At 35.4% G+C, this 15,539-nt stretch overlaps 1 protein-coding gene across 2 annotated transcripts in view; it reads left to right on the top strand.

Moving 5' to 3' along the window:
• The window catches only part of SRBD1 (S1 RNA binding domain 1), a 231,216-nt gene that overhangs the window by 190,251 nt on the left and 25,426 nt on the right, over positions 1-15,539 (top strand). The window contains exons 17-19 of one of the 2 annotated variants that reach the window (XM_060026693.1): positions 5,819-5,925; positions 7,009-7,185; positions 10,288-10,467. In XM_060026693.1, the coding sequence (XP_059882676.1) occupies positions 5,819-5,925; positions 7,009-7,185; positions 10,288-10,467 (464 nt within the window). Of the gene's footprint in view, positions 1-5,818; positions 5,926-7,008; positions 7,186-10,284; positions 10,468-15,539 lie in introns of both variants that reach the window. The other variant, XM_060026692.1, reaches the window with a different exon arrangement.

Below are 15,539 nucleotides of genomic sequence, written 5' to 3' on the forward strand. Positions count from 1 at the left end.
TGCATGATATATGATTTTAAAACTTTCTAAATAAGTCTAAAAGAGTTCTTTTAATTTTTATAAAACAAAAATTCTGAGTAACAAGAAAGCATTGTGTCATGATTTAATTGGTGGTATATCTTCTTTCTTAGTGGTATATAAAATAATGGTGCTTCTTATAAGCAGTAGTATCTTCAGTTTCATGAAATATGAGAGTTTGGTTTACTGTCAAATTTACTGAGTATTTGTGTTCTGCTTCCTATTATAATTCACTCTCTCCTGTTAAGAAGAACTAAGGGACAGAATACATATGCAAGTGAAGATAAGACTACAAGGCAGTGCGTGAATGATAGTGACCAGTATGGCTCAAAGTGTGCTCCCAGAACCAACAGCAACAACAGTACTGGGGAGCTTCTTAGAATGCAAATTCTCAGGCCCCACCTCAGACCTACTGAATCAAAGACTCTGGATGTGGGGCCTAGCAACCTGTGTTTTAACAAACCCTGCAGGTGATTTTGATGGCAAGCTAAAGTTTGAGAACCCCTGCTCTGGCAGAATTTCACAAAAGGGAAAAATACTGGTGCTGTTATATTTGAGTCAAGTGTATGAGTAATTTAGAGAGTAAGAACAGATTCCTTAAGTTCAGCTCAATTACATTGGCTAACAATGTGTCTAAAAGAAATGAAGAAATTTACTTTGCTATGTCTCAGCCTGCTACCAGTAGTATACGCAAAGGGACTAGTCCAAGAACTGTATGTTCTTTACTTTTTTTTTTTTTGGCAGTGTAACATAACTTTGGTTTTTTTTTGAATTTTATTTTATTTACTTTTTTATACAGCAGGTCCTTATTAGTCATCAGTTTTATACACATCAGTGTATACATGTCAATCCCAATCTCCCAATTCATCATACCACCCTCCCACCCCCCCGCCCACCGCTTTCCCCCCTTGGTGTCCATACATTTGTTCTCTACATCTGTGTCTCAACCTCTGCCCTGCAAACCGGTTCATCTGTACCATTTTTCTAGGTTCCACATATATGCGTTAATATACAATATTTGTTTTTCTCTTTCTGACTTACTTCACTCTGTATGACAGTCTCTAGATCCATCCACATCTCACAAATGACCCACTTTCGTTCCTTTTTATGGCTGAGTAATATTCCATTGTATATATGTACCACATCTTCTTTATCCATTCGTCTGTCGATGGGCATTTAGGTTGCTTCCATGTCCTGGCTATTGTAAATAGCGCTGCAGTGAGCGTAGGGGTGCATGTGTCTTTTTGGATTATGGTTTTCTCTAGGTATATACCCAGTAGTGGGATTGCTGGATCATATGGTAATTCTGTTTTTAGTTTTTTAAGGAACCTCCATACTGTTCTCCATAGTGGCTATATCAATTTACATTCCCACCAACAGTGCAAGAGGGTTCCCTTTTCTCCACCCTTTCCAGCATTTGTTGTTTGTAGATTTTCTGTTGATGCCCATTCTAACTGGTGTGAGGTGATACCTCATTGTAGTTTTGATTTGCATTTGTCTAATAATTAGTGATGTTGAGCAGCTTTTCATGTGCTTCTTGGCCATCTGTATGTCTTCTTTGGAGAAATGTCTGTTTAGGTCTTCTGCCCATTTTTGGATTGGGTTGTTGGTTTCTTTAATATTGAGCTGCATGAGCTGTTTATATATTTTGGAGATTAATCCTTTGTCTGTTTATTTGTTTGCAAATATTTTCTCCCATTCTGAGGGTTGTCTTTTCGTCTTGTTTATGGCTTCCTTTGCTGTGCAAAAGCTTTGAAGTTTTATTAGGTCCCATTTGTTTATTTTTGTTTTTATTTCCATTACTCTAGGAGGTGTATCAAAAAAGATCTTGCTGTGATTTATGTCAAAGAGTGTTCTTCCTATGTTTTCCTCTAAGAGTTTTATAGTGTCCAGTCTTACATTTAGGTCTCGAATCCATTTGGAGTTTATTTTTGTGTATGGTGTTAGGGAGTGTTCTAATTCCATTCTTTTACATATAGCTGTCCAGTTTTCCCAGCACCACTTATTGAAGAGACTGTCTTTTCTCCATTGTATATCCTTGCCTCCTTTGTCATAGATTAGTTGACCATAGGTGTGTGGGTTTATCTCTGGGCTTTCTATGCTGTTCCATTGATCTGTCTTTCTGTTTTTGTGCCAGTACCATGTTGTCTTGATTACTGTAGCTTTGTAGTATAGTCTGAAGTCAGGGAGTCTGATTCCTCCAGCTCCGTTTTTTTCCCTCAAGACCGCTTTGGCTATTTGGGGTCTTTCGTGTCTCCATACAAATTTTAAGATTATTTGTTCTACTTCCGTAAAAGATGCCATTGGTAATTTGATAGGGATCACATTGAATCTGTAGATTGCTTTGGGTAGTATAGTCATTTTCACAATATTGATTCTTCCAATCCCAGAACATGGTATATCTCTCCATCTGTTGGTATCATCTTTAATTTCTTTCATCAGTGTCTTATAGTTTTCTGCATACAGGTCTTTTGTCTCCCTAGGTAGGTTTGTTCCTAGGTATTTTATTCTTTTTGTAGCAGTGGTAAATGGGAGCATTTCCTTAATTTCTCTTTCAGGTTTTTCATCATTAGTGTATAGGAATGCAAGAGATTTCTGTGCATTAATTTTGTGTCCTGCAACTTTGCCAAATTCGTTGATTAGCTCTAGTAGTTTTCTGGTGGCATCTTTAGCATTCTCTATGTATAGTATCATGTCATCTGCAAACAGTGACAGTTTTACTTCTTCTTTTCCAATTTGTATTCCTTTTATTTCTTTTTCTTCTCTGATTGCCGTGGCTAGGACTTCCAAAACTATGTTGAATAATATTGGTGAGGGTGGACATCCTTGTCTTGTTCCTGATCTTAGAGGAAATGCTTTCAGTTTTTCACCATTGAGAATGATGTTTGCTGTGGGTTTGTCGTATATGGACTTTACTATGCTGAGGTAGGTTCCCTCTATGCCCAGTTTCTGGAGAATTTTTATCATAAATGGGTGTTGAATTTTGTCAAAAGCTTTTTCTGCATCTATCGAGATGATCATATGGTTTATTCTTCAGTTTGTTAATATGGTTTATCACATTGATTCATTTGTGTATATTGAAGAATCCCTGCATCCCTGGGATAAATCCCACTTGATCATGGTGTATGATCCTTTTAATGTGTTGTTGGATTCTGTTTGCTAGTATTTTGTTGAGGATTTTTGCATCTATATTCATCAGTCATATTGGTCTGTCATTTTCTTTTTTTGTAGTATCTGTGTCTGGTTTTGGTATCAGGGTGATGGTGGCCTCATAGAATGAGTTTGGGAGTGTTCCTTCCTCCACAATTTTTTGGAAGATTTTGAGAAGGATCGGTGTTAACTCTTCTCTCAATGTTTGATAGAATTCACCTGTGAAGCCATCTGGTCCTGGACTTCTGTTTGTTGGAAGATTTTTAATCACAGTTTCAATTTCATTACTTGTGATTGGTCTGTTCATATTTTCTATTTCTTCCTGGTTCAGTCTTGGAAGGCTATACCTTTCTAAGAATTTGTCCATTTCTTCCAGGTTGTCCATTTTATTGGCATAGAGTTGCTTGTAGTAGTCTCTTAGGATGCTTTGTATTTCTGCGGTGTCTGTTGTAACTTCTCCTTTTTCATTTCCAATTTTATTGATTTGAGTCCTCTCCCTCTTTTTCTTGATGAGTTTGCCTAATGGTTTATCAATTTGGTTTATCTTCTCAAAAAACCAGCTTTTAGTTTTATTGATCTTTTCTATTGTTTTCTTTGTTTCTATTTCATTTATTTCTGATCTGATCTTTATGATTTCTTTCCTTCTGCTAACTTTGGGTTTTGTTTTTTCTTCTTTCTCTAGTTCCTTTAGGTGTAAGGTTAGATTGTTTATTTGAGGTTTTTCTTGTTTCTTGAGGTAGGCTTGTATAGCTATAAACTTCCCTCTTAGAAGTGCTTTTGCTGCATCCCATAGGTTTTGGATCATCATGTTTTCATTGTCATTTGTCTCTAGATATTTTTTGATTTCCCCTTTGATTTTTTCAGTGATTTCTTGGTTATTTAGTAACGTATTGTTTAGCCTCCATGTGTTTGTGTTTTTTAGTTTTTTTCCCTTTAATTGATTTCTAATCTCATAGCATTGTGGTCAGAAAAGATGCTTGATATGATTTCAGTTTTCTTAAATTTACTGAGGTTTGATTTGTGACCCAAGATGTGATCTATCCTGGAGAATGTTCCGTGCGCACTTTAGAATAAAGTGTAATCTGCTGTTTTTGGATGGAATGTCCTATAAATATCAGTTAAATCTATCTGGTCTTTTGTGTCATTTACAGGTTCTGTTTCCTTATTTTCATTTTGGATGATCTGTCCATTTGTGTAAGTGAGGTGTTAAAGTCCCCCACTATTATTGTGTTACTGTCGATTTCCTCTTTTATAGCTGTTAGCAGTTGCAGTTGTCTTCTGTTTGGTGCAAAAATATTTACAATTGTTATATCTTCTTCTTGGATTGATCCCTTGATCATTATGTATTGTCCTTCCCTGTCTCTTGTAACATTCTTTATTTTAAAGTCTATTTTATCTGGTATGAGTATTGCTACTCCAGCTTTCTTTTGATTTCCATTTGCATGGAATATCTTTTTCCATCCCCTCACTTTCAGTCTGTATGTGTCCCTAGATCTGAAGTGGGTCTCTTGTAGACAGCATATAGATGGGTCTTGTTTTTGTATCCATTCAGCAAGCCTGTGTCTTTTGGTTGGAGCATTTAATCCATTCACGATTAAGGTGATTATCGATATGTATGTTCCTATGACCATTTTCTTAATTGTTTTGGGTTTGGTTTCATAGGTCCTTTTCTTCTCTTGTGTTTCCCACTTAGAGAAGTTCCTTTGTCATTTGTTGTAGGGCTGGTTTGGTGGTGCTGAATTCTCTTAGCTTTTGCTTGTCTGTAAAGCTTTTGATTTCTCCATCGAATCTGAATGAGATGCTTGCCCGGTAGAGTAATCTTGGTTGTAGGTTCTTCCCTTTCATCACTTTAAGTATATCATGCCACTCCCTTCTGGTTTGTAGAGTTTCTGCTGAGAAATCAGCTGTTAACCTTATGGTAGTTCCCTTATATGTTATTTGTCGTTTTCCCCTTGCTGCTTTCAATAATTGTTCTTTGTCTTTAATTTTTGCCAATTTGATTACTATGCGTCTCAGTGTGTTTCTCCTGTATGGGACTCTCTGTGCTTCCTGGACTTAGGTGGCTCTTTCCTTTCCCACGTTAGGAAGCTTTTCGACTATAATCTGTTCAAATATTTTCTCTGGTCCTTTCTCTCTTCTCCTTCTGGGACCCCTATAATGTGAATGTTTTTGTGTTTAATGTTGTCCCAGAGGTTCTTAGGCTGTCTTCATTTCTTTTCCTTCTTTTTTGTTTATTCTGTTCCACAGCAGTGAATTCCACCATTCTGTCTTCCAGGTCACTTATCCATTCTGCCTCAGTTATTCTGCTATTGATTCCTTCTAGTGTGGTTTTCATTTCAGTTATTGTATTGTTCATCTCTGTTTGTTTGTTCTTTAATTCTTGTAGGTCTTTCTTAAACATTTCTTGCATCTTCTCGATCTTTGCCTCCATTCTTTTTCCGAGGTCTGGATCATCTTCACTGTCATTATTCTGAATTCTTTTTTTGGAAGATTTCCTATCTCCACTTCATTTAGTTGTTTTTCTGGGGTTTTATCTTGTTCCCTCATCTGGTACATAGCCCTCTGCCTTTTCATCTTGTCTGTCTTTTTTTAAATGTGGTTTTTTGCATGTTCTTTACTTTTGATTCATATTTGATCTTTGTCTTTTCAGCACGATGTGTCTCAGACTCTACTCAAGGCCACACTGGATAGTGTTGTAGAAGAATGTGTCAGCTTTGTGGGAGTGGATATTAACATCTGTTCAGAAGTTTTGTTAAGGTGAGACAAGAAGTCTGTGGCTGAAGATCACAGAATCTTGAGTTTTACTTGCTATCCAGTTCAAACTCAGCTAGAGCAAGGGGACACGTGTATAAAGTTGTCAAGTATAGAAATATCTGTGAGTTCATACATTGCTTCCAATAATCAGTCAGAGCGGAAGGCATCATTTAAGAAAAGAGTTATAACAATTCATGTTATTTTTAATACTGGAAATCTAACGTGAAGAACATATGGTGACTATCGAGTGCATTAATGTCGCTAATAGAATTTAAATTAGGTTAACATGGAAAAGAGCTGTTTCCCACCACAGGAACGTAGATATTTTTCACTAGTTCAGTCTCTTGCTTACATCTGTCAAAGCTGGCAGTCACCAAAAGATAAATCCTGAGGGTTCAAGGTATGGTTACCATATTTTTACCTTGATTCCACAAGTCACATCTCAATATCTTCATTGTACTATGATCATGTCTTATACATTCTTTTTTTTTCCCCTGTGACTGTAGAAGAGCTGATTTTTTGTTCCTCGTCTTGCATTTATTATACAATTCTGCTGATGCAGCATGAAATTCTGGACCTCTGGAAAAAATATGGATCTTTCTGCTTTGAAATTGGAATAGCAGAAAATAACCCTTGCATTGTTAGGTGTTGCTTTTCTACCACAGCGACAAACATTCCATAATGCCATATATGGAATTCTGTAATAAAATGAAGATTCTCTAATCAACACCAAGCCAACTGTGTAATGATAGAGTTTTTATATCATGAATAAGTACCTTTCTATAGTTCAAGTCTTTACTAATGAGAACAGGCTGATCAAAAAAATAGAATAGTACAATGCAGCTGTAGCTATTGTAACTTCTACTGCTAACTCACTTTGTAAGCTAACCAGGAATAGGCAGAATTATTACTTGATTCAGAAACACAAGGAATGTGAATAGTGTAGAGACATATGACAAGATGTAATTATAGTTGCTTTTATGATGCAAATGTTTTATATCATTGTCTTTTCAGATGAGATCTTTTCTTTCATTACTCTTAGAACAATTACATTGGCCACATAACTCATTTTGTTTACTTTTTTAGGCATATTGCTGGACTCAATGCCAACCGAGCCAAAAATATTATTGAATGGCGTGAGAAAAATGGGCCATTCATCAACCGAGAACAGCTGAAGAAAGTGAAAGGGCTAGGTCCAAAATCTTTCCAACAGTGTGCTGGTTTCATCAGAGTCAACCAGGATTATATTCGAACATTTTGCAGGTCATTATTGAAGTGTACCCTGTCTGTTCTATTATCAACCTCCTCTCTTTCTGTTACCCATCCTTCTCACTGGCATAAATCCTAGCTATTTGTTCATTCCTTCATTCAATATGTGTCAACTGTCTAATCTTTGCTAGGCACTGGGAATACAGCAGTGAGCAAATCAACAAATTCCCTGGCCTCATGAAGTTAAATTTTAATGAATGAGACAGACAATAAATAAACTAGTAAAAATAAATAGTTTCAGATGTAATAAGTGTTATAAAAATTAAAACAAAGCAATATGATACTGCCTTTGGGGAGCAATAAACTGCTTTATATGAGTTATTCATTGAAAAGTTATTTGAGCTGAGTTTTGAATGAAATGAAGGAGCCAGTCACACAGGGATCAGAAGGAGGGCATTCCAAGCAGGGGAAACAGTACATGTGCAACATCCTAAGGCAGGACCAACTTTGGTGTATTCAGGAAATGAAACTGAGGCCAGTGTGATTGGAGCACCACAAGTGGGAAGGACTGTTCTAAGATGAGGTAACAAAGAGGACTTCTCAATGACCACTTCATACTGACAGCTTTTACCCTAAGCATAGTTGGGTTTCCCCGCTCCTTCCTCACTGAAAACTGGCCAAAGCATTAATTATCAGATGTGTCGATTAAGAGCTAAATCCTTGCTTTCTAATCCTGGTAGCACAAATGCAAAGAAATTTGGTAAGCTTCTTAGCATTTTGTAATCATGAAAGAATGGCTTTTATTTATTTGCTTCTTTGGGACTACCTGATTCATTCATGTGTATTTTTTTCTTTTGACAAAGTTATAATAATAATTTTTTTTTCCTGGAAAAGACTAAGGAAAAACCAGTCCCACTGGATAGTAGAATATATTATAAAGCCATAGTAATTAAGCAGTTTGGTTTTGATGTAGAAGCAGGTAGAACAGGAGTCTGAAATATATCAAACCCAGAGGGAATTTAGTTTATGATAAAGGTGATATTTCAAATAGTTGGAAAAATTGATTAATTATCCAGTAAGTGGCATTATGACAACTGGAATTTGGTATGTGTGGGAGAAAATACAGTCCTACCCCATACCTTATACCCAAATAAATTCCAGATGGATCATACACTTAAATGGAAAAAGTAAAACTCTAAAAGTACCAGAAAAAAACATGGGTAAATTTTGCAGACCGCTGGAGTAGTGGAAGTTCTTTCTAAGTAGACCACCAAACCCAGAAGCAAAAAAAACTGGGTTTCTTACTTTATGTTTTTTGAACACTTGGTTAGAAAATTCAAACAGTATAAAAAAGAATGAAATGAAAAGGGCACCTCAACTTGTCACTTCAAAATAGTTTCTTATATATTGCTTCCTGAAAATAAATTTATGTAAATTAATAACATATTTGTTATTGTTAAATGCATACAGAAGGAATCATGCTATACCACTATTTGAAACTTGTTTTATTAGTTTCAGTAAAATATCTTGGATCTCTTTCCAAATATTACATATTGATTTATATATTTATTTATATCATTATATATAAATTATCATTTATATATAATGCCTGCACAGTATTTAATTTATAGATGTACTATAATTTAATCTAATCAGTGCCCTGTTGATGAACATTTGGGTTGTTTTAAAGCCTTAAATTTTTTCAACTGGTAACGAAGGACTTGAAGATTCATGAGTATTATATCTCCTTGATAGGTCATACTTTTATTCAGAATGCCTCTTGCTATCTCATTGACTGTTTTTTTACTTTGAAATCTGTTTTGTTTGCTGGCATTTTTGCTATATCTACCTTTTCAGAATATGCTTGGTATTTTTTATTTTCAAACTTTCTATGACATTCAATTTTTTATGACTCTTATAAACAAATAGATTTTCTAGGTTTGCTCAGTCTTACTAATACATTCACATTTATTATATTTATTGATGTGTTTGGACTTGATCTTCCATCTTATTATATATTTTCTCTTCATGCCTTCTGATTCTTTTCCTTTCATGCTGTTTGTTGGATTTATCAGTTAACACGTTTTCTCCCTGTTTCTCTTCTTGTCTTCCTTACTCATCTTTATCTCCTCTTAGTGATTTCAGTTTGTATATCTTACTTTTAAATTATCTTTAAATTTATCTTTTAAATTTATCTTTAAATTTGATTTGGATTGGTCTCTGGAGTTAATACGTTTCTCTGTCCTCCTCCTGGAGAAGACTAGAACCTTAGGTCTCTTTACCAGTCTTCCTCCCTTCCACACTATGTGCTATGGTGAGATGATCTGGGATTTTAGTTTCAGACTGTGTCCTTTTAATATATTTTCTACATTATTCATGAGCAGTTATTTAACCTAATAATATGGTTTCTGTGCACATCACTGTTTCTTGTAGCCCACATTATCATTTTTCGTGAATTCATTGTTTTTGCTGGAGTATATACTTAAGAAACTCTTTTCAGAGAGGGTATATTATATGGGTTGTACTTCAGTCCTTACATGTCTGAAAATGATTTTAATTTGAATGCTGCTTTGGCTAGGTATATGATTCTAGATTCAAAATCATTGTGTCTCAGACTTTTAAAATATTATTCCACTGTGTTCTGGCATCTGATGTTTGTCAGTAAGAAAACTGATGCCAGTCTGATTCTAGTTCCTTTCAATAATCTGTTTTATTTTTCTTTCTTAATTTTAAAAATTATATTCTAAAGTTTCCCCATGATATGTCAATATATCTTTTTCATTCTTTTCCCATTCATTCTATTTTATACTCAGTAGATTCCTTTGGGGAGCTTTTTCTTCAGCTCTGAGAAATCACCTTCGCCTTCTCCTTATTTAATTAATTTTCCTCCATTTCTCTCTGTTCTCTCCTAGAATGCCAGTTATACAAGCAGAATCACTTAAGAATGTTTTTGGCTTTAAGTAACGGAAAACCCTATTAACAGTGTTTAAGCTAAGTGGTAATTTCTGTGAAGTGAATGGTCAGAATCTGGTTGCTGTTTGTGTATATTTGTATGGCAGAGAAATAAGCACATTTTTAATTAAAGACTCTTTTCTGCCCGCCCCCTAACCCTCCCTCCCCCCACCGCCCCCATGTTGTTTTGAATGGTTACAGTAGTCAGCAAACTGAATCTGCTGGTGAAATGCAGGGAGTTGCTGTGGCATCTTCAGCAGGTGTTGAAGTCACAAATGAGAAGCAAAGCAAGAAGAAGAGCAAAACTGCAGTGAATGCTGTACTAAAGCCAAATCCTTTGGACCAAACTTGTATTCACCCGGAATCATATGACATAGCGATGAGGTAAGTCTGAGGCCTGTGTGAGAGTTTTCTGTGCCCAGAGTGAGTTCTCTACAGCAAATGGCCTTTGTTTTGGCATAATGGAGACTTTAAAAATATGACCATGTTTAACATGACAACATTTTTCAGAAGTTCCACATTGCTGACTTATGTGGCACATTATTTTATTTCAGTGAGGAATGAAACCATTATTCCTGGAGCAATGTCAAGCTCATAAACCCTGGTCCTAATGGTGAAGTGGGTGTAATGGAAATAGCATGGCACTCTCCTCTGTTTGTTTTGGAAATTAACAAGACACAAATGACTAGCACCTGGCTTAACGCTTATGCTTATCTAAAGATAAAGCCCTTTAGTAAACAGCCAACTCTCAGATTTCTTAAGAAATGTTGCCCTGCTTAGTTATTATAGAGTTTAATAAATGATGTACTTTTAATGAGCATACATTAATTAACACAGGGGGAAGTTTGAGTAGAAGGGAAAGTTTAATATTAGACATTAAAAGAGAAAACTTTGATACCACATTTGATTAGTTGAAAAATTTTAATTAGTTCAAAAACCATGACTTCCTACATAACTAAATATTTTAAGGCTTTTAGTGAATTAAATGACAGTGAGTTTAAAAATAGTGGATATTTTAATTTTCATTGAATCTAAAGTAAGATTTTTAACTTGTTTTAAAAATAATTTATATTTGATTATTTTAAGAAATATAATTTTAATTTCTTTTAAAAATGTTAAGATTGTAAAGACTACTGCACATTATAGAAAACTTAGAAAATAAAAAAAGGAAGTAAAAAATAATATTCTGTCAACATCAAAAGCAGTCGTATCTTTCTCCCAGCATTTTATTGTGAAAAAATTTAACATAGAGAAAAGTTGAAAAAAAAATTTTGCAGTGAATTCCTGTATACCCACATCCAGATTTTATCATTTACATTTTACTATGCCTGTTTTTCCACTTATCTACCCATCTATTTGTCCATGAGTCCATCTCTTTCTTTATACATATTTTAAAGAAAATTGCAGACATCAACACACGGTCAGCTAATACTTTGGCATGTATATCATTAACTAGAACTCAATAATTCCTATTTTTTTTTCTTTTGAAGTAAAATTCATATACATTTTAATTATAAGTGTTCAAGAGCTGAATTTTGGCAAATAAATACCTACATCTGTGTAACCCAAACCTCTGTCAAGATAAAAAACATTGCCATCATCCTAGAATGTTCCCTTGTACCTCTTCCTAGAAAATCCCTGCCTAGCCTCTCAGCACTAACCATGTGTTCTCATTTCTTCAGCCAGATTAGTTTGCCTCTTCTTGAACTTCATGTAAATGATATCACACAGTGTACTCTTTTGTATAAAGCTTCTTTCAACATGTTTAGAGATTTTTAATTCATGTTGTAACATGGATAAGTATTTTTATTGCTGAATAATATGCCATTGTATGACTGTACCATAGTTTATTCTCCTTATTGAAGGAAGCTTGCCTATTTCCAGTTTTTTGGTTATTCCAGTTTTTGGTTATTATGAGTAAAGCTGCTATGAACATTCTTCTATAATTTTTTGTTGTTGACATTTTTTTTCATTTATCTTGGAAAATTACTTAGGAGAGGATTTGCTGGGTCATAAATCAGGTGAGTGTTTAGTTTTCTTAGAAACTTCTAGACTACGCTCCAGTGTAGTTGTACCATTTTACACTTCACCAACAATGCTAAGCGTTCTCTTTGACATCATTTGATGTTAGTCTTTTTAATTTTAGCCATTCTAGTATATGTGTGTATGTGGTAGTATCTCTTTGTGGTTTTAATTTGCATTTCCCTGGTGACAGTGAGCAGTTTTTCATGTGCTTATTAGCCATTTGTGTAGCTTCTTTTGTGAACTATCTGTTCATATCATTTAGTCATTTTCTAATTGAGTTGTTTACCTTTTTTATTATTGAGTTGTGAGAATGTTAAAAACATATGCTTTTTCTTTTTTAATAGATCTTTATTGGAGTATAATTGCTTCACAATACTGTGTTAGCTTCTGTTGTACACCAAAGTGAATCAGCCATATGCATACATGTGTCCCCATATTCCCTTCCTCTTGAGCCTCCCTCCCATCCTCCCTTTCCCACCCCTCTAGGTCATTGCAAAGCACCGAGCTGATCTCCCTGTGCTATGCTACTGCTTCCTACTAGCTATTTTACATTCGGTAGTGTATATATGTTGATGCTACTCACACTTCACCCCAGTTTCCCCCTCCCACCCCATGTCCTCAAGTCCATTCTCTATGTCTACGTCTTTATTCCTGCCCTGCAACTAGGTTCATCAGTACCATATATTTTTTTTAGATCCATATATATGCGTTAGAATACAGTATTTGTTTTTCTGACTTACTTCACTCTGTGTGACAGACTCTAGGTACACCCACCTCACTAAAAATAACTCAATTTCATTTCTTCTTATGGCTGAGTAATATTCCATTGTGTAAATGTGCCACATCTTATTTATCCATTCATCTGTCAATGGACATTTAGCTTGGTTCCATGTCCTGGCTATTGTAAGTGCTGCAGTGAACACTGTGGTACATGTCTCTTTTTGAATTATGGTTTTCTCAGGGTATATGCCCAGTTATGGGATTGCTGGATCATATGGTAATTCTATTTTTCGTTTTTTAAGGAACCTCCATACTGTTTTCCATAGTGATTGTATCAATTTACATTCCCACTAACAGTGCAGGAGGGTTCCCATTTCACCACACCCTTTCCAACATTTATTGTTTCTCGATTTCTTGATCATAGCCATTCTGACTGGCATGAGGTGATACCTCATTCTAATTTTGATTTCCATTTCTCTAATGATTAGTGATGTTGACCCATCTTTTCATGTGCCTCTTGGCCATCTGTATGTCTTCCTTGGTGAAATGTCTATTTAGGTCTTCTGCCCATTTTTAATTGGATTGTTTGTTTTTTTGATATCGAGCTTCATGAGCTGTTTGTATATTTTGGATATTAATCCTTTGTCTGTTGTTTCATTTGCAAATATTTTCTCCCATTCTGAGGGTTGTCTTTTTGTCTTGTTTATGGTTTCCCTTGCTGTGCAAAAGCTTTTAAGTTTAATTAAGTCCCATTTGTTTATTTTTGTATTTATTTCTGTAACTCTAGGAGGTGGGTCAAAAAAGATCTTGCTGTGGTTTATGTCAGAGAGTATATTTCCTATGTTTTCCTCTAAGAGTTTTACAGTGTCTGGCCTTACATTTAGGTCTTTAATCCATTTGGAGTTTATTTTTGTGTATGGTGTTAAGAAGTGTTCTAATTTCATTCTTTACATGTAGCTATCCAGTTTTCCTAGCACCACGTATTGAAGAAGCTGTCTTTTCTCCATTGTACGTTCTTGCCTCCTTTGTCATAAATTAGGTGACCATATGTGCATGGGTTTATCTCTGGGATTTCTATCCTGTCCATTGGTCTATATTTCTATTTTTGTGCCAGTACCATACTGTCTTGATTACTGTAGCTTTGTGGTATAGTTTGAAGTTGGGGAGCCTGATTTTTCCAACTCCGTTTTTCTTTCTCAAGATTGCTTTGGTTATTCAGGGTCTTTTGTGTTTTCCATATGAATTGTAAAATTTTTTGTTCCAATTCTGTGAAGAGTGCCATTGGTAGTTTGATAGGGATTGTATTGAATCTGTAGATTGCTTTGGGTAGTATAATCATTTTTACAATATTGATTCTTCCAATCTAGAACATAGTATATTTCTCCATCTGTTTATGTCATATTTGATTTCATTCATCAGTGTTTTATAGTTTTCTGAGTACAAGTCTTCGCCTCCACAGGCAAGTTTTTTCCTAGATATTCTTTTTGTTGCGATGGTAAATGGGATTGTTTCCTTAATTTCGCTTTCTGATTTTTCATTGTTGGTGTATAGGAAAGCCAGAGATTTCTGTGCATTAATTTTGTATCCTACAACCTTACCAAATTCATTGTTTAGTTCTAGTAGTTTTCTTGTGGCATCTTTAGGATTTTCTATGTATAGTATCATGTCATCCGCAAACAGTGACAGTTTTACTTCTTTTCCCATTTGTATTCCTTTTATTTCTTTTTCTTCTCTGATTGCCGTAGCTAGGACTTCCGAAACTATGTTGAATAAGAGTGGCAAGAGTGGTCATCCTTGTCTTGTTCCTGATCTTTGTGGAAATGCTTTCAGTTTTTCACCATTGAGTATGATGCTTGCTGTGGCTTTCTCATATATGGCGTTTATCATGTTGAGGTAGGTTCCCTCTATGCCCATTTTCTGGAGAGTTTTTATTGTAAATGAGTGTTGAATTTTGTCGGAAGCTTTTTCTGCATCTGTTGAGATGATCATATGGTTTTTATTCCTTAATTTGTTAATGTGGTGTATCACATTGATTGGTTTGCATATCTTGAAGAATCCTTGCATACCTGGGGTAAATCCCAGTTGATCATGGTATATGATTCTTTTAATGTGTTGTTGGATTCTGTTTGCTAGTATTTTGTTCAGGATTTGTGCATCTATGTTCATCAGTGATATTGGTCTATAATTTTCTTTTCTTTTCTTTTTTTTTGCGGTAGGCGGGCCTCTCACTGTTGTGGCCTCTCCCATTGCGGAGCACAGGCTCTGGATGCACAGGCTCAGCAGCCATGGCTCACGGGCCTAGCCGCTTCGTGGCATGTGGAATCTTCCCGGACCAGGGCTCGAACCTGCATCCCCTGCATTCACAGGCAGGTTCTTAACCACTGTGCCACCAGGGAAGCCCCTCCCCTATAATTTTCTTTTTTTGTGATATCTTTTTCTGGTTTTGGTATTAGGGTGATGGTGGCTTCATAGAATGAGTTTGGGAGTGTTTCTCCCTCTGCAATTTTTTGGAAGAGTTTGAGAAGGATCGGTGTTAGCTCTTCTCTAAATGTTTGATAGAATTCGCCTGTGAAGCCATCTGGTCCTGGACTTTTGTTTGTTGGAAGATTTTTAATTATGGTTTCAATTTCATTACTTGTGATAGGTCTGTTTATATTTTCTAATGCTTCCTGGTTCAATCTTGGAAAATTGTACCTTTCCAAGAATTTGTC

Source organism: Delphinus delphis, chromosome 12 (genome assembly GCF_949987515.2).
Source record: "Delphinus delphis chromosome 12, mDelDel1.2, whole genome shotgun sequence".
Classification (NCBI taxonomy): domain Eukaryota; kingdom Metazoa; phylum Chordata; class Mammalia; order Artiodactyla; family Delphinidae; genus Delphinus; species Delphinus delphis.